At 41.0% G+C, this 19,054-nt stretch overlaps 1 protein-coding gene across 2 annotated transcripts in view; it reads right to left on the reverse strand.

Annotated features, from left to right (window-relative positions):
• mob2a (MOB kinase activator 2a) overlaps window positions 1-5,109 on the reverse strand; it is a 238,938-nt gene extending 233,829 nt beyond the window's left edge. The window contains exon 1 of one of the 2 annotated variants that reach the window (XM_041197043.1): window positions 4,885-5,109. In XM_041197043.1, the coding sequence (XP_041052977.1) occupies window positions 4,885-4,974 (90 nt within the window). In that variant the 5' untranslated portion in view covers window positions 4,975-5,109. The remainder of the gene's footprint in view (window positions 1-4,884) is intronic. The other variant, XM_041197048.1, reaches the window with a different exon arrangement.
• Between the last annotated feature and the right edge of the window lie 13,945 nt (window positions 5,110-19,054).

Here is a 19,054-nt window from a genome sequence, read left to right on the forward strand (position 1 = left end):
CAGCTAGTCAAGTTAATTTCTGGTCAATGGTTACCCTTGGATATTGATGGTAGGGGATTCAGTAATGTAAATGCCAAGATGTTGCTAGGGCCCATAGTCTTTGCCTGTACACTCAGCCATTGCTTGATATAATGTGCAGTGAGTTGAATTGGTTGAAGACTGGCATCTGTGATGTTAGGGATCTTAGGAGGAGGAAGAGATGGCTCACCCACTCGTCACCTCTGACTGAAGAGTCCAAGTGCTTCAGCCTTGTCTCTTGCACTGATCATTGAGGATGGGGATGTTCATACAGCCACTGCCCCATTAGCTGTTTAATAGTCCACCACCATTTGCAACTTGATGTAGCAAGGCTGCAGAACTATACTCCATTAGTTGTGCCTTCACTTAACTCTGTCTACAGCATGTTCCCTTCATTGCTGAGGTAGCACAGTCCTCTGTTAGAGCATTGCCAGGTCGGCAATCGCTTTTAAATTTGCCTGGCGTTGGTCCTGATATGCTGATTTACACTCATCAAGCCAGAGTTGTTTCATTGCCTTGGCAGCAACGACAGAATGGGGGATATGCAAGGTCATGAGGTTACAGATTGTGGTGGAATATAATTTTGCTGTTGCTGAATGCCCTTGGTGATAGATGGTAAACAGCAGGCGGTTTCCTTGCCCATGTTTGACCTAACATCATGTGATTTAATGGAGTCCACAGTCAATGTTGAGGAATCTCATGGGTCACTGTCTCCCAATTCTACTTTTTTTGTTTTAATTATTCATTCATGAGATGTGGCCATCGCTGGCTAGGCCATCCCTAACTGCCCTTGAGAAGGTGGTGGTGAGCTGCCTTCTTGAACCACTGCAGTTCCCACAGTGCTGATAGGGAGGGAGTTTCAGGATTTTGACCCAGCGACAGTGAAGGAATGGTGATATATTTCCAAGTCAGGATGGTGAGTGGCTTGGAAGGGAACTTCCAGGTGGTAGTGTTCTCATGTATCTGTTGACTTTGTCCTTCTAGATAGTAGCAGTCCTGGGGTTAGAAGGTGCTGTCTAAGGACCCTTGGTGAGAACCTGCAGTGCATCTTGTAAATGGCACACACTGCTGCCACTGTGCATCAGTGGTGGAGGGAGTGAATGTTTATGGATGGGGTGCCAATCAAGTGGGCTGCTTTGTCCTGGATAGTGTCTCGAGTGTTGAGGGAGCTGCCAGTGTACCACCGGTATATCAGTGTTGGTTTGTCTGTTCTTCAGATGGGACATAGCATGCACAGGAATAGTGATGGAAGAGTCTGGGACATTGGCTGAAAGTTATGATTCTTTATGTGTTAGACTATGTCAGGCTGTTGCTTGACTAGTCTGTGGGGCACACTCCCAATTTTCACTCAAGTCTCCAGATGTTAGTGAGAAGATTTCTGCAGGGTCGACCAGGCAGGAGAGGTGCCTTTGTCACGATGCTGAAATCAATGCCAGGTAGCCCCTCCAGTTTTTTTTAAAATAAAATTTTTGCCTTACAAGGCCAATTAAGACATAACAAAATGCTACGGGTCTGGAATCGTATAGGCTAGACCAGTCAAAGATGTTAGGTTTACTTCACAAAAGGTCATTATTGAATCAGTTGCATTATTACAATAATCCTCTAGTTTCATGTCACCATCCCCAATTTATGTAATTAACTAACAGAATTCAAATTCTCCAGCTGCCATAGTGAGTTTTGAACTCTGGGCTCTTGATCATTAGTCTGTATTACTTGTACAGTAACAAAACCAGGATGCTACCATACCCAGCTATTTCTGATTTGAGTTTATTCTTTACCAATGTTGAATAATAAATGTAATTTTGAAAATTAAAAGCTTATACTGCTTAGTGCATTTCAGGATCATTCAATTTTATTATGTTTCCAAGTTTGTTCAGTCTCATTAATGATTATTCTGAGCTGTCCTTTGAAGAATGCCAAAGAGAAATTAATACATTCATTACTAAACTAACACCATAATAAAGAATTCTTTCCAAAATGTGGCAAAAAACACCATACAAATGAAGACTTCTGAGAAAGAACAAATGATCGAATATGCCAATTAAAATCAAAAAGAAAAAGTTGCATTCAAATAACATGGTTACAGAATGACTGAGTTATCAGAATACAATACTGTGCAATCAAGGGCCAGTGATACCAAACTGAAATATTTGTTAAAAAAAAAAATGACACTTGTTCATCTGTGCCAATAAGGGTATTCTGGAATCTTATTACACTTAATCTCCTCTTCAGAATCAAAAATTGATGTGGGGGAATTGGGTTTTTATTCATGGGGCACTGGCACCAGCTGTGAGGAAAGAGGGAGCTGTGCCATTGGGGCATGCTTCACTTGAACTGTGCTGGGACCAGTGTCCTGGCCAATCGTATAACGAGAGCCATAGAGAGCTTTAAACTAAATAGTGGAGGAGAGGGTTCATGTGAGGAGCGATTTAGTAAGTTCACAAGAAAAGACAAGGCAATAGTCCTGAGTAGCATTACAGGTAATGATAATCAGTGTGTAACAGGAAGGGTCAGAGCATATAAACATGGGATTGCACCAACAAATAGGTCAGAGCAGGGAAAAATGGTAGCAAGTCAGAATTAAAGGCTCTTTATCTGAATGTGTGAAGCATTCCTAACAAAATGAATCACTTGATAACACAAATAGAAATAAATGGGTATAATCTGATAGCCATTACAACCTAGATGCCAAGTGACAAAGGCTGGGAAGTGAATATTCAAGGATATTTGACATTTTGGAAGGATAGAAAAAAAATGAAAAAGAGGTGGGGTAGCTCTGCTAATAAAGGATGAGAACCACACAGTGGTGAAAAATGATCTCTGAAGATCAAAGATGTTGAATAAGTTTGGGTCTTGATGAGAAATAGCAAGAAGAATTCACAGGGGGAGCAGTTTATAGGCCCCCTGACAGTAGCTATAATGTAGGACAGTTGTAAATCTAGAAATAATGAGGGTCTTTAAGAAAGGTACTGCAATAATGGTGGATGATTTTAATTTTCATACACATTGAACAAATCAAATTCACACAGGTAGCCTTGAGGATGAGTTCACATAATGTATTTGGGACAGTTTCTTAGAATACATTCTGGAACCAACCAGGGAACAGACTACTTTAGACCTGGTAATATGTAATGAGACAGGATTAAGTCATTATCTCATAGTAAAGGATCTTCTTGAAAAGAGTGATCATAACATGTTAGAATTTCACATTGAATTTGAGGATGAGAAACTTGGCATAGTGACAGAAGAGTGTGCGATATCGACTAAAAAGTACGATTCTCTGTGCATAAGGCAATGTCACACAGTTACCTGGCTAATCTGTGGGGTAACTCTCCCAATTTTGAACTCTCAGAGTACTGCATAGTTTTGATCTCCTTGTTTAAGGAGAGATTGGAGGGAGTTCAGAGAAGGTTCACTGGGTTGATTCCTAGACTTAAGTTTATCTTGAAGGTTGAGCAGCTTAGGCCTACACTCATGGGAATTTAGAAGGAGAGGTGATCTTATTGAAACATAAAAGATTCTGTGGGGCCTTGACAGGATAGATGTTGAGAAGACATTTCCCCTCGTAGGGATTCTACAATTAGGGGGCACAGTTTCAAAATAAGGGGTTTCCCATTGAAGATTGTCTTCTTTCAAAAGGTTGTTAATCTTTGGGAATCTCTTTCACAGAGAGCAGTGGAAGCTGGGTCATTGAATATATTCAAGGATGAATTAGACAGATTTTTGATCGACAAGGGAGTTGGGGGGGGGGCAGGAGAATGGAATTAAATTCACAATCAGGTTAGCCATGATCTTATTGAATGGCAGAGCAGGCTTGAGGGGCCAAATGACCTACTCCTGCTGCTATTTCCTATGTTCTTACACACAGCAGTATTCTAGTCCCAATGTTTGTCTGCATAACTGGTAATGTTTATGTTAATACTTAAACTTTAAATGGAGCTTGTAATATTTCCTAATTGCTTTAGTATAGGTGCATATTTTCAGAAAGATAATCATGACAAGCATATAAACATTAAGTTTATACAATTAAATAACTGTGCAATAAACAAACTTGCACAAGAGAACTGTTCCCAAAAGGTTTTTCATATCACGTCATAATGGAAGAATTTCCATGATAACACAGTGCATAAAGTCTAAACTCTGCCAATAAAGGTTCTCCAACTGCAAAACACAGGGCTGTGATAAATTATTAAATTAAAACTTACCAAAGTATTACCCATTGGCTTTGCTGGGTACCATTTAACAACATAATCTAACGTACTCTGGTATGACATGGCAATTTTATGACCAGGTTTTTAAACACTATAAATATTTTTCTCCTCCCCTAACATGTATCATGTGCAGTTTATAGTAAGCCTTCTGCATAAATAGGCAAATAACATTCCCGACTTTTGCCTGACTTACTTATTTGAAAACAAAATGTAATGTTAAAAAAAACTGATCGAGTCCATTCATTAGTAAAGAAAATTGATTTTTGTGTGGAAACTGTAACGTTGCACCTTACATGGTCAGGGATTTAGCCAACCCGCAGTATCATAATAAAACAGAAGTTAATCCAATGAACTAAACACCCATCCAACAAGGACACATAGCTCTGCCCCTCTCCTCCTATTGCACATCACTGTAGGATGCTTACGTTTTAAATCAAAGTTACAGAAACTGGCGCCTGTCATTCAATGAAGTATCTCTGCCGCCCGAAGTCAGGGCAAAACAGCCCTCACTTCGGCCCAGGCTGAACTATAATAAGAGGCTTGACGGAAGGAGGACTGGCAAGCAGGTCAGCCTCAACGACAGCTCCTCGCTCAACCCCTATTTCCCTTCAGTTGGCTGGGCTTCTGATTTTTTTTCCGAAGTTCCTTCACTCACCCCATGAGCCAATCCATAGCTGAGCGGATGAAGAGCCGCCGGCACCTCTTCAAACTTCCTCCAGCCCTCCACAACACAGTCAAACACCATCAAACTGGAAGCAGTGTAAGGCGAGGGACGGGAGGCATTTAAAGCGTTTGCAGTGTGTGTCAGGAGGCTGCTCTCCTTGTGCAGGATGAAGAGAGCCCCAGCTGGCGGAACTGCGGAGCCGGCCAGAAACACTCAGCCGATGAGCAGCTTCCAGCCAGACCGGAAGTAAACACTCAACCGCCCTCCTCCCGCCCCACAAAGGTCACCTCCTGCTTCCAGAGGAAGCACAGCCGCCTGCTGGGAAATGTAGTTTTATTGCTGCCAAGTCACCAGGTGAGCAACAGGCATCAGAGCAGTGGGAAACTTTCCAACCTGAGGAATCTTAGAAGAAAAGAAATTCGTCTGGTGTTCATGAAAAGCGCTCTATGACGTCTCAAAACACTGTTCAGCCAATAAAGTACTTTTTGAAGTGTAGTCATTGTTATAATGTAGGAAACATGACTACTAACTTGCACACTGCAAACTCCCACAAACAGCAATCTGATAATCACCAGATAATCTGTATTTTGTGATGTTGATTGACAGATAAATTTTGGCCAGGACTCCACTGGTGTTTTTTGAAATAGTGCTATGGGATCTTTCACATCCACCAGAGCAGGCAGATGGAGCCTCGGTTTAATTCTCCAACAGTGCGATGCTTCCTCAGTACTGCACTGGAGTTCAGCCTTTATTTTAAGCTGAACTCTGAAGTGGGACTTGAACCTGGAATCTTGTTATTCAGAGGAGAGTGTGCTACCAACTATACAGCAGCAAAAAGCTATGGATGTGGGAAATCTACATTACAAACAGAAAATGCTGGAAATATTCAACAAGTCAAGTGGTATCTGTGGAGGGAAAAATAGAGTTCATATTTTCCAGTCAGAGACTTTGCTACCAGTAGGAGAAAGACAAAGAGATAGAAAGCAGAGTTCAGCAGGAGATTTAGAGAATTGTAGACATGGAATGGGGCAAGATCCTGGAAGTATATTTTGCTGAATGACCTTTGTTAAATTTGTTGACTTGTATTTTGTATGGCTAGAAATAACGTGCAAGGCTTTAAAACATCAATTATTTCCTAAAGAAAAGCCACTTGCTTGAAGAAAGATAGGTTGGCTTAAGGCTTCTCTAGATGTGAATTGCTATGGGTGCACAGTAAGTTGTTTAAGGTGCAGTTTAAATGGCAGGAGCCATCACAATTGTAGTTTTTCTGGTCATTGTCAAAAACTACTTGCATGCAATATTAATAAGATATTGACGGAGAAGAAAAGAGTTGACGTTTCGAGTCCTCATGACCCTTCGACAGAACTGTTCTGTCGAAGGGTCATGAGGACTCGAAACGTCAACTCTTTTCTTCTCCGCCGATGCTGCCAGACCTGCTGAGTTTTTCCAGGTAATTCTGTTTTTGTTTTGGATTTCCAGCATCCGCAGTTTTTTTGTTTTTATTAATAAGATATTGTTTATCTAAGGGGATTATGACACACACAGTTGTCAATTCTCTTTTGTTTCTGTGTAACTTCAAAGCAGCTGGGAATTCATTTCTATGGGAAGTCTGTTTTACCAAACAATGTCACTTTCAGCTTTATAGTCAGCAGCAGAAGGGCTTTTTATTTAAAAACAAAAAAACTGCGGATGCTGGAAATCCAAAGCAAAAACAGAATTACCTGGAAAAACTCAGCAGGTCTGGCAGCATCGGCGGAGAAGAAAAGAGTTGACGTTTCGAGTCCTCATGACGAAGGGTCATGAGGACTCGAAACGTCAACTCTTTTCTTCTCCGCCGATGCTGCCAGACCTGCTGAGTTTTTCCAGGTAATTCTGTTTTTGCTTTTTATTTAAATTTGTGCCAGCTCAGCAGGGAAGCTTAAGCAGGTAAAAGCTACAAGAAGACTTTTAAAACTGTTGTTCAGAGAAAAAGTGAGTGGTATCTATATTTTATATATTGAGGAAAGTGTATGCTTCACTGGGTGAAATTTTACGGCTCCGTCGCAGTGAGGGAGGGCCATAAAATGCGACAAGTCATTCAAAAGTTCATTGCCTTCAGCGGGACTGTAAAATCCCAGCAGCATAAAATTCCACCCACTGTCTTATAATGCAAACCATTCAATTACCTATTTTATTGAAAAATAGACTTGCATTTATATAGCATATTTCATGACTACCAGCACAGATGTCTTAAAGAGCTTTACAGTCAATTAAGTACTTTTGAAGTGTAGTCACTGTTGTAATGTAGGAAACATGGCAGCCAATTTTGTGCATAGCAAGCTCCCACAAATAACAATGTGCCATCAGATAAGCTGTATTTTTTTGTGATGCCAGAGGGATAAATATTGGCAAAGAATGCAGGGATAACTCCCACGCCCTTCTTCGAAATACTGTAGTGTTATGGGATCTTTTATATCCACCCAAACTAGCAGCTGAGGACTTGATTTAACATCTCATCCAAAATATGGCACCTCCAACAGTGTAGTCAAAAAAAATTGTTTCAGTATTGATCACGCAGGTTCACTCCCCATACACATTGTGGTAGTTTATGGAAGCCTGCCTCCTCACCTGGTCCCACACTTACCAAGTGGTGTCCCTCAAACTATAAGCAATTGTCTCCACTCTAACATGGAAAGATGCCTATGGTCCTTTGTGGACTATGGCTAATTACTAATTACTCCTTACGATGTTCCAAATCAGTTCACAGCCAATCCATTATTTGAAGGTGTAGAAGCCATTGTTGTTATGCAGGCAAAGGTGGGAGGAAATTTGTGCACAGGAAGGGGCTACAAATAGCAATGAGTTAAATGATCAGTTAGTTAATTTGATGATGTTAACTGAGAGATAAGTGTTGGCCAGGATACTAAGGGAACTCTCTTTCTCTTTGAATAATGCAATGGGATCTTTTCCATCCAACTAAACAACTAGACAAGTGTTATCTGAAAACAGCACCTCTAACGAGGAACCACTCCCCCAGTAGTACATGAACAGTTACCAAATTATGGTAGCTTTTTGGCTGTAGATTAGTTTTAGAGGTTCCAACATGAATTTTACAGAGAATCACAACAATATGATTTCTGAAATAAAAACAGAAAATGCTGGAAAAACTCAGCAGGTCTCACAGCACTATGGAGAGAGAAACATTTAATGTTTCAAGTCTGTATAACCCTTCTTCATAGCTAAAGAGAAGTAGAAATGTGATAAATTTATACTGATTAAGGTGGGTGGAGCAGGTGAACCTAGATAGAAGGTCAACAATAGGTGGGGGCTAACAAGAGATGGACAAAGATGTCTTGGACAAAAAGACAAAGGGAGTGTTAATGGTAGTGGTAAGGGCTAAAGGAGGTGCTGATAGTGGCATAAATGCTTTTTGGTTGTGCTAATGTTCCTGAGCTGAGTGCTTTGTCAATTTTTAATCTTTTGATAAGTATGCCATATAAGTGTTCACCTTCCCAATCAAGTGAGTGAGTGATGCAGAACTTCTCCTAAAGGTCCAGTGTAGGATTGCTAATGGATCTGACTACTGACTTAGATTGTATGATGCATTAGAGGGAAAATGGTCTCTCTGTTTAGCATGGAACAAATCCCATTTCAACTGCATTTAATTATTTTGGAATACAGCAGACTCTTTTTGGCTAAAAGATGAAATATACAATGTCTAGATTTAAAATTTGAGTCTTTAGGTTTATCCTTTTGACTCCCTGAATGCATTATGACTTTGAAACCAATTATTTGGAATTAAAAGGTAATTAGCAGAAACAGTTTAAATTTTCCAATGATGATCAGCTAAAAGTTCACATTTTTATGACTTATTTTCCTAATTTCTTCATTTACAGTATGTGGGTGTCCCTGAAAAGGTCATCAGTTACTGCCCATTCCTAATTGCCCATGGGAAGGTGTTGTTGAGCTGCCTTCTTGAACTGCTGCAATTTGAGTGTCAAGGGCACTCCCACAGTGCTGTTGGTTGGGAATTCCAGGATTTTGACCCAACAACAATGAAGAAGCAGCAATCTATGTTCAAGTCAGGATAGTATGTGATTTGCAGGTGATGGTGTTCCCACGTGCCTGCTGTCCTTACCCTTCTAAGTGGTGGAGGTATTGAGCTTTGGAGGTGCTGTTGAAGAAGCTTTGTTAAGTTGCTGCAGTGCATCTTGTAGATGATATACACTGTGGTCACGTTGCACCAATGATGAAGCAAGTGAATGTTTAAGATGGTGGCTAGGTCACAGATCAAGTGAGCTGCTTGGTCTGGATGGTGCCAAGCTTCTTGAGTGTTGGAGCTGCAGTCATCCCAGAAGGTGAAGGATATTCCATCTCACACATTTGTGCCTTGTAAGTGGTGAAAAAGCTCACTACAGAATATCCAGCCTCTAATTTGCTCTTGTTGCAATAGTATTTATGTGGCTGGTCCAGAGAAACAAAGGAACATGAGTAATCCATTTAGCCCCTCAAGTCTGTTCCACCATTCAGTGAGATTATGACAAAAATCCATATGCCTGTTTTTGCTCCATATTCCTTAAACCTTTAGTGAACTAAGGACTAGCAATCTGATTTTAAAGTTAACAATTAATCTAGCATCAATTGCTGTTTGAAAAGAGAGTTCCAAACTTCTACCACCCTTTGTGTGGAGAAGTGTTTCCTAATTTCACTCCTGAAAAGCCTGGCTTTAATTTTTAGAAATTACCCCTAGTCCTAGAGTCCCCAACCAACAGAAATAGTTTAGCTCCATCCATCCAATCTTTCCCCTTGATATCTTAAAAACTTCGATCAAATCACCTCCTAACGTTCTAAATTTCAGGGAGTCCAACCTATGTTTGTGTAATCTTCCCTTTTAATTTAATCTTTCTGGTAATTATACATTGCACTCTCTCCAAGGCTAATATATCCTTCCTAAAGTGTGGTGCCCAGAATTGCTCACAGTACTCCATAACAAGGTCTTTGTGTAGCTGAAGCATGACATCTGTCTACTTGTAATCTAGTCCACCAGATATAAAGACCAGCATTCAGTTCCCTTTTTGATTATTTCTGTACCTGTCCATAAAATCTTATTGATCTGTCTAACTGGGCCTCCACTGTTTCTAGCTTTTTGCCATTTAGTTAGTAGCCACTTTTAGGTCCAAAGTAGATTATGTCATATTTGCAGACATAGAAATCCATTTGTCAAAGTTTCAAAGCCCATTCACTTAATCTGTCAATATCACTTCGTAATTTTACCCATCCAGCTGCATAGCTTACAATGCTGACCATCTTTGTGCCATGGAAAAATTTCAATAAGTGGCTTTTTATCCCATCAGCTAAGTTATTAATAAATGCTGTGAATAGTTGAGGCCCTAGCGCAGATCCCTGGGGGACGTCTGTAGTCGCATCATTCCAGTTTCAATACCTGTTCATTATCTGTATTCTGACTCCTGCCACTCAGCCAATCTCCTAACCAGTTCAATAACTGGCCTTCCATTCCAAGAACTTCAATTTTAGACAACAATCCCTTACAAGGAATTTCATCAAATATCTTCTGGAACGTCATATAAACAGCAGCCTTAGACATTTCCCTAGCCATACCTTTAGACACCCCTTCAAAAAATTTAACCAGGTTTGTCAGGCATGTCTTACTACAAGTCCATACTGGCTTTCTCTGATCAGCTGAAAATTTAAGGTACTGAGTCACCCTAACTTTAATTATAGACTCTCATAATATTCCAACAACAGGTTTTAGGCTAACTGCTCTATAATTCCCTGGGCTCCCTCTCTTACCTTTCTTAAATAACACAGTGACAATCTTCCAACCTGAAGGAACAGTTCCCAAATTGAGAGAATTTTGGAACATTGGGGCAGTTTCAATGTTCTCACCTACTTCCTTTAAAATCCTATTGATAGAATGAGGGATATGCCAGGCCATATGGTTACAGATTATGGTGGAATATAATTCCGCTGCTGCTGATGACCCACAGCAATATTCCCTCTAATTTTTTTCCATCCATGTGCAGAATGAATTTTGTTATGTGTACCAATGCATCAAGGCAATGTATGGATGTGTACCGCCAAAAAAATCTACATATAATACATATTTTTTAAAAGTTACCATAGGTATGAAAGAAAAAGAAAGAATACCACCCCCTGTCAATGACATAGTAACATATAAGTCCACAAATTTCCAGATTTACCAAATTCAGTTTTAAAATTTACTGTGGTGGCATTTGAACCTCATGACCTCTCAGTTTTAAATTCATAACCATTAGGAGGTCTTGTGGGCAGTGAGTAGTGTCCCTGCTCCTGATTCAGAAGCTCTGGGTGCAAGTCCTTGTGTTTTTAATGCATCTAAGGTTTTTGGGCTCAACCTTCCTTTAATAATTCTACAAAACCAGCTGCAGCAAAATGAATAGATCAGTGGTATTAATTGGCCCAAAAATCCTGTTAATAGCTTAACAATACTTAATAACAACAGCTCTTAATAATTTAGTAAATCTTTCAAGTTCCCTCCTGCTCGCCACTTCCTGCCTCCAGATTGCCACCTTCCTAATTCACCACCTCTCTCAACTCACCGCTTCACTCCCTCCAATTCATTACTTTCCCCCGACTCACTACTTCCCTCCTGCTCACTACTTCCCTCTCCTGCCTGCCACTTCCCTTCCTGAGCTTCTGGCTCGCCGCTTTCCTCTCCCACTTGTTGTTTCCCTCCCCAACCCACCTGCTCGCCGCTTCCTACCCCACCTCTTCCACTTGCTGCTTCTCTCCCACTCTCTACATCCGTTCATGTGAGCAAGAGCTCTGGAGAGGGGCAGCAAGAGTGAGGGAGCAAGAGGAGCTACGAGTGGGAGGGAGGGAGCAGGGGGGTTGTGGGAAGTTGTTAGTGGAAGAGTTGAGGAGCAGGAGAAAAACGATGAACAGGAGGGTCAGCAAATGGACCAGAGGAAAGACAAGTGCTGACATGGCTTCAAGCTCGAGGAACTGACATAAGTTAATTTTGATTGTTCATTCCACCTGATCAATCATGTTAGGCTTGGCTTTCGTCCATTAATCTCTGGTAGTGGGGGAGACTACCAGTTCTTTGTTTGAGGGCTAGAGTGGCAGTAAACCTCATTTAATCATCAGATTGTGCGGCTATAATAATTAAGTATGTGGCACTTGATGGACTGTTTTGCAGCTGTGCAGGTACCCAACTTAGAGAGAACACTGGCCCATAGAACCTTGTAGATGTTCAATTTTGAGCTGCTGGGCCTGTTCCAAATCTGAACACATTTAGTATAGTGGTAGTTCCACATAACACGGTGTGTTAATTGTATAAATTAATCCTGAATACAGGTGGGGTACATTCATTGGACAATTACTTGAGCACATACAGAGATACTTATTGACACTGGTGGTGGGTTGTAAGGTTAGGAGCTACACATTTGTAATATTTTATTTTGTGAATTAATTTAAAATTGAGTGAATATTGACTTCTGGCCCAAGGTTTCCGTGGAGTCTTCCCAAATCTGCGGACCTTCAGAAATGGCAGGCAGGACCTAAATGCAAAAGTCCCGCCCCCATTTCGGACAGATCAGATTTTTGCTGTAGGGGAAAGGAGTGGGAGTGATTCACACATAAGGGATACCCAAACTCAGCAGGACCACTTTAACTCAGCACACAGACCCCATTTTGGATGTTGCAAGAGCCTTAACCTGAGTGTGGCTGTCACAAATTCATGAAGTGGACATAAACACTCTTGAAAGGTGAATAAGGTCTGCTTAACTGTCATGAAATGAAAAAAAAAACAGGCTGCAGGTATCAGTAAGAGTTTTTTTAAAAAAATCCTCTGTTCTGGCGGTTTCAATAGTTGTTTGTTGACATTTCCCTAAGTGATCCTTATGAATGTTTTGCTGATTTCCAAAGCTACAATTATCTCAGCTGGGAGTTCTGAATTCAGAGTTTGATTGACAGGTTAAAGAGCCTATGAAAGCATTAGCTGTCTTTGATGTGGGATATGAATAGACATTTGTTCTTATAAGAAATTAAGCAGTAGAGATTTTAAAAAAGACAGAATAGGCTTTCATGAAGGGGAATTATTTTCACTATCAAGTCTGTAAAGTGAAATCTGTATTAGACATTGAGAACTTTATTCTATTTCATCTCCCCATGGCTCCTGAGGTCTGCCTAGGTTGCACACTGGAAAAGTTGGCATGCGGTATAGGGAGCCATGGGGATTGGGTGGGGGCATGAGTTGGCTTGGGGTATAAAGGGCCATAGGGGTGGATGCAGTGGGCATAAGATGGCAAGGAGGAAAAACCAGGCTGTGGTGGGGGAAAGGGGGCTGGGGGGATAGTGGGCAGGGGGGTGAGGAGTGTGAGTTGTGAGGGCTACAGGGCCTAAAGTCTTATAACACAACTAGGATGAAATCCCAAAGTGGGCTTTCTAACCAGCCCACCTCTGTACTCACCTGCCTCTGTGGCCAGTGACACCCTGCTTCCAGAGTTAGCAGGCCCAACTCCATCCTACACCCAACCCCCAGAACGAAGATCAGAACATTCAAGTATCTTTTCTCCAAGGCAGGTCTGGTGAGTTGGAAAATTTCCTGACTTGAGCTACCTGTCATGGCAGCAAAAGCCCAGGTTCTAGTCCCCTCTTTCACCAAGTTGCTTTCGGGAATTTAACATGATGTAGGGTGTCCTCAGTGTGAAAATGGGACTTTGTCTCCACAAGGACTGTGCAGCGGTCACTCCTACCAAAGTGGACAAATGCATTTAGGCCAGATGGATTAATTAGGGCAAGGTCAGGTAGCTTATTCCTCGCACTGGTTCTCACACCACCTGCCACATGCCCAATCTGGCAGCCATGTTCTTTCAGGATTCAGTCAGTTCAGTCAGTAGTGACACCTCTGAACCACTCTTGATAATAAATATTCAAGTCCTCCGCCAGAGTACATTCTGTGCCTTTGCTACCCTCAATGTTTCTTTCAAGTGGTGCACAACATGGAGGTTACTGATTTACCTGAGGGACAACAATAGGAGGCTTCTTTGTTCATATTTGACCTGATGTCATGAGATTTCATGAGGTCCAGAGTCAAGTTTGAGGACTCGCAGGAGGGACATGTTTCACTTTTAGGAAATCTAGATCATCTAAACCATTGATGCAACTGAAAAATATTTCATGGCCTTACACTTTTAGAATTTTAGATTTTGCTTAATCCCTATTTGTAATTAATGTGTTGCATATGAAGTTTGAATTTAATTTGTGCTAGAGGACACACTCCATTTGTCAAATAACTATGTACAAGAGATTGTATCAGGGAAAGGGAAAGGCATGAACTTCTAAATTAACAAACTTATTCTTCAGAGGTTATTATGGATTAATGAACTCCGAAAATGTCAGTTTTTTCATTATAATCTCAAATTACCACCTAAAGACTAGTTGCATAATTTGCATCACTAGTTGTTTGTTGCATTTATATACAAAAACCCATTTTAATAATTTGATAATATAATCAAACCCTCATGGCTGGATTTTGTGGTCAGTGGCGAAGCAACAGGGCTCACCAATGATCTTGATGGAAGATGGCACAAAGATCTTGCCATCTCTGTGGCGCAGATTTCCATTTTCGCAATGTCAGTTTGAATCTGGTGCCAAGTCAAGAGGACCTCCAAGTGTCCAGCAATAGTGATGTCATCAAGCAGGGTAGGCAACCAATCATATTAAAGTATTCACATAGACAGCAAATCAGGGAGTGAAAACACTGAACCTCTTCACTTCAAACTTTTAACTTTTATAGACAGCAAAACAAATGATTGGTAGCTTGTACCTTAATTCCATGTCTAAAATATCATCAATTTTAGAATTTTATTTATTATTTTAGAAGTGCAATTACTTATCCTAATGGAGAAATTTGACATTCTCCAGAAGCATAAAGTTAGTCTTTCCGGGATAGTGAGCCTATTTAGCAATAATTATGAACTTAGTACAATGTTAAAGACCCGGTTACACTTCATTCAACAGGGTGAAATTTTTTCTAGGGTTTTTTGCATTGAGGCTAAGAGAGTAAGAGTAGAAGTTCTTGACTGTTCGATGATTTTTGATTGATTGAATTTTGGAGAACTTCTGGAGAAGCATATACTAATAAATCGCAAATTCTGGACTTGTGCATTTAATTGTGAATGTGCACACTCCAGAAGTTGACAGTTTTGCCATCATTACCACTGCAAAATCCAGGCCAAAGCTGTCAATTACTCCAAAATCACTGCAGAACCAAAATTAGGAAACATAGCAATTTCACTTAAACAACTTATCAGTTGTTAACTTTAAATGTTAAATTTTAAGATTGTGTACTCATCAACAAACATTGTCACAAGCATGCAGAGACTGAAAAAAGTCCAGCAGCCTTTTCCTTTTCAACTGAAAACAGAAAATGTTGAAAACACACCTTATTTGCTTTACAAGGCAAGTTTAATTTTTTGCTGTGGGCTTTTAATGTTTTCATCTCTTTCCTGAACCTTTTGTGTACCTCAAGTGTTATGACGTGGCAGAAGATGTATGTCAGGTGGACCAAATCCACAAAGGAAACTTGGTCCCACTTTTACAAAGGTTTTGCAATTTGTATTTATTATGAGAAGACATGCGCATTGAATTCAAAAGTAATGAGTACACCAAGACCTTTAGAGATTTAAAAAATTAAATTAAATAAGTATTAACAAAACAAAATATTTCAAGCACGTACGTAAGACTACAATTACTTAATACCATAACAACTCCTAACATTGCTAATTAACCTGACTCTCAGTTATACACCCTCTTTAAGGCAACAGTCCCAAATAGATTTTAGATTTAAAACAAGACCAGTAAGTTAACACAGTACTCACTTGACAGTGGTATTTCAAATGGCTTTCTCCAGCTTCTGTTACTGGACATAACAGGCATATGCATAAATGGCTGGAGGCTTCTTGAAGGCTGTTTCACACATTCCTGTTAAATCTTACATGGCCCTCTCCTCACAAAGCCTTTCATTCTCCTTCATATATGTTTCTCTCTTTAATATGTAAATCTTATTGTTCTATATGTCTTTGGACTAGTACCGTTCCCATAACAAAAACTTTCATGTTGCCAATATTGTCAGTAACTTTTGGGAAAAATAAACACACTCCTTAGCCTTGCTTATCTGGCTAGTTGTAATCATACTAACATCCCTTTGAAATCCAAACAATCCCTTCACTTATCCAAAAATACAAATTCCCTTCACACCTTACATGCTAAGCTAGCATCCATGCTTACTCATTAACATTTCAAACACATTTCTACACCTAGCTTCTTCTGATAGTTCCAAGCTTGCAGTCTAGCTGACTTCAAATGTAATTAAATCACATAGACAGAACCAATTATACTCACCTCCATAAACCTACTTTACAACAAACCAGAAAAATATTATGAAAATTATTATACTTTCATAACACAAGTGTCCAACCACTGACAATCTTTTACAACATTGGTTTGGTGTGAAAGGCTTGGTATTAACTCTACTGATGTTAACTCTGCATCCTACTACACAGTCTCTTTTTAAAAAATCCTCAGAAGCACTAGCAGCCATTGACTGTATCTGACCTGCCTCACTGCTATAGAATTTTTGAGTAGAAGAGCAGTTTCTGCTCTTTATTTTCTACTGGACCATCCACATTATCCTTCACTCTTTTAAATAGATCCTCTCCCTCCGTCGGGAACAAAGGGTTGTGGGGGCTGTGGGTGGCGAGGGGCTGTGGGGTCGGGGGTGGGGGGCGTACTGCTCACTCCTTCGGAAGAAAAGTCAGTTGCAAACTAACTAATTTTTAGAAAGGCAGCCCTGTAGCAATAACACATGGCTGGCGGTCTAAACAAGCTGAGGGTCGAACTTCTTCCCCCAGTAGGAGGAAATCCTGCCTTCGAAGGCTGCCAGAAAATCTGATTGGAGGCCAGGATATAACCCCCGATGTGCTCAGAGCACCCTCTGAATAATATGACCCCCTTCCTTCCCGCCTTTTCACGAAAGTTGTAAAAGAAATGGCCTGCACGCACGCTCGCTCACCTGCTATTCTCCGGAATGTTATGGCAGTGGAGGTGGATTGAGGGACTTACGTAGGCAATAATTGGCCTCTTAAGGCCCTCAATAGGCATAAAAGCAGGTGGGCTAGTGGATGCCTTATTCAGCAACCCCCCCCACATTAGGGTGGGTGGGAAGGCCATGGGCTAGCCACCCAACATATTTTACATGTCCTCCTGCTGAAAATATGCCTGGAAGGGAGCTGTAAAATCCAGCCCAAGAACTCCTAGATTCCCTTAATCAGATTGATACCTGGCTGCCTTAGGAGGAAAGATTAGACAGACTGGGCATGTTTCCACCAGAGTTTGGAAGAGTGAGTGGTGACTTGATTAAAGTATGTAAGATCCTGAATGGTAGTGACAAGGTGAATGTGGAAAGGATGTTTCCTCTGGTGGGGTAATCCAGAACTAGGGGGCACTGTTTTAAAGTTAGGTGTTGCCTTTTTAGGACAGAGATGAGAAGAATTTTTTTCTCTCAGAGGGTTGAGCGGCTTTGGAACTCTCTGCCTCCAAAGGCGGTGGATGTGGGGTCATTGAATATTTTTAAGGCAGAGGTAGAGAGATTTTTGTTAGACAAGGGAATCAAAGGCTATGGAGGGTAGATGGGAATGTGGAATTCAAAACACAAACAAATCAGCCATGATCTTATTAAATGTTGGAGCAGTCTCGAGGGGCTGAATGGCCTACTTCTGCTCCTATTTCATATGTTCGTATATTTCTGAATTTCCTCTTATCACACAATAACTATGCTTTTTGCTTCTTTCCAAGCAAAAATGAGTCATGTTCATTAGCAAACACCAATTTTAATTTAAAATAAAAACAGAAAATGCTGGAAATACTCAGCAACTCTGACAGAATCTGTGGAGAGAGAGAGACAGAGTTAATATTTCAGGTCAATGACTTTCCATCAGAACTGTGAAAAGTTAGAGCTGTAATAGGTTTTAAGCAGGTGAATGGGAACGGGGCAGGGGGGTGCGGGGTGGGGGGTTGTGGTGGGGGTAGAGTGGAAAGGGAGGTAGTGGCGTAGTGGTAATGTCACTGAACTAGTAATCCAGGCTGTGCTCTGGGGACACAGGTTCAAATCTCACAACAGAATCTGGATTTAAAAGCTAATCTCAGTAATGATGACCCATGTCCTTTAGGAAAGGAAATCTGCTGTCCTTACCTGGTCTGGCCTGCATGTGAATCCAGGCCGACAGCAATATGGTTGACTCTGAAATGGACAAGCAAGCCATTCAGTTGTATCAAACTACTACAAAGCCAAAAAGGAATGGAACTGGACGGACCACCGGCATCAAACTAAGTACTGGAAATGGCAAAGGCACACCCAGCTCTGTTGACTCTGCAAGCCTTGCTTACTAACATCTGGGCATTTGTGTCAAAGTGGTGCCACAGACTAATCAAAAAACAGCTTAACTCACTGAATCATCACACCATTTCTGCTCTGCCCAGGACATACCCACCAAAGGTGGTGGCACAGTATACATTTGGGAGGGAGTTGCCATGACAGTCCTCAACATTGACTCCAGACCCCATGAAACCTCATGGCATCAGGTCAAACATGGGCAAGGAATTCTCCTGCTAATTACCAACTACCATCATTCTCACCACTATATCTATTGTGGATGCATCTGTCTATGACAGTATTGGTAGGAGTGACCACTGCACAGTCTTTGTGCAGACAAAGTCTCCCCTTCACATTGAGGATACCCTCCATTGTGTTGTGATAGATTTCGAACAGATCTAGCAATTTAAAACTGGGGCATCTATGAGGAGATGTGGACCAACAGCAGCAGCAGTATTGTTTTCAACCATAATCTGTAATCTCATGGCATATCCTGCACTTTATCAAGCCAGGGATCAAACCTGGTTCAATGAAGAGTGCAGGAGGGCATGCCAGGAGCAGCACCAGGTATACCTAAAAATGAGGAGTCAACCTGGTGAATCTACAACATAGGACTACTTGCATGCCAAACAGTGCAAGCAGCATGCAATACAGATAAGTTATTCCACAACCAATGATCAGATCGAAGCTCTGCAGTCCTATAACGCCCAATCATGAATGGTGTTGGACAATCAAACAACTAAC

The sequence above is a fragment of the Carcharodon carcharias genome, chromosome 10 (assembly GCF_017639515.1).
Source record: "Carcharodon carcharias isolate sCarCar2 chromosome 10, sCarCar2.pri, whole genome shotgun sequence".
In the NCBI taxonomy this organism is placed as follows: Eukaryota; Metazoa; Chordata; class Chondrichthyes; order Lamniformes; family Lamnidae; genus Carcharodon; species Carcharodon carcharias.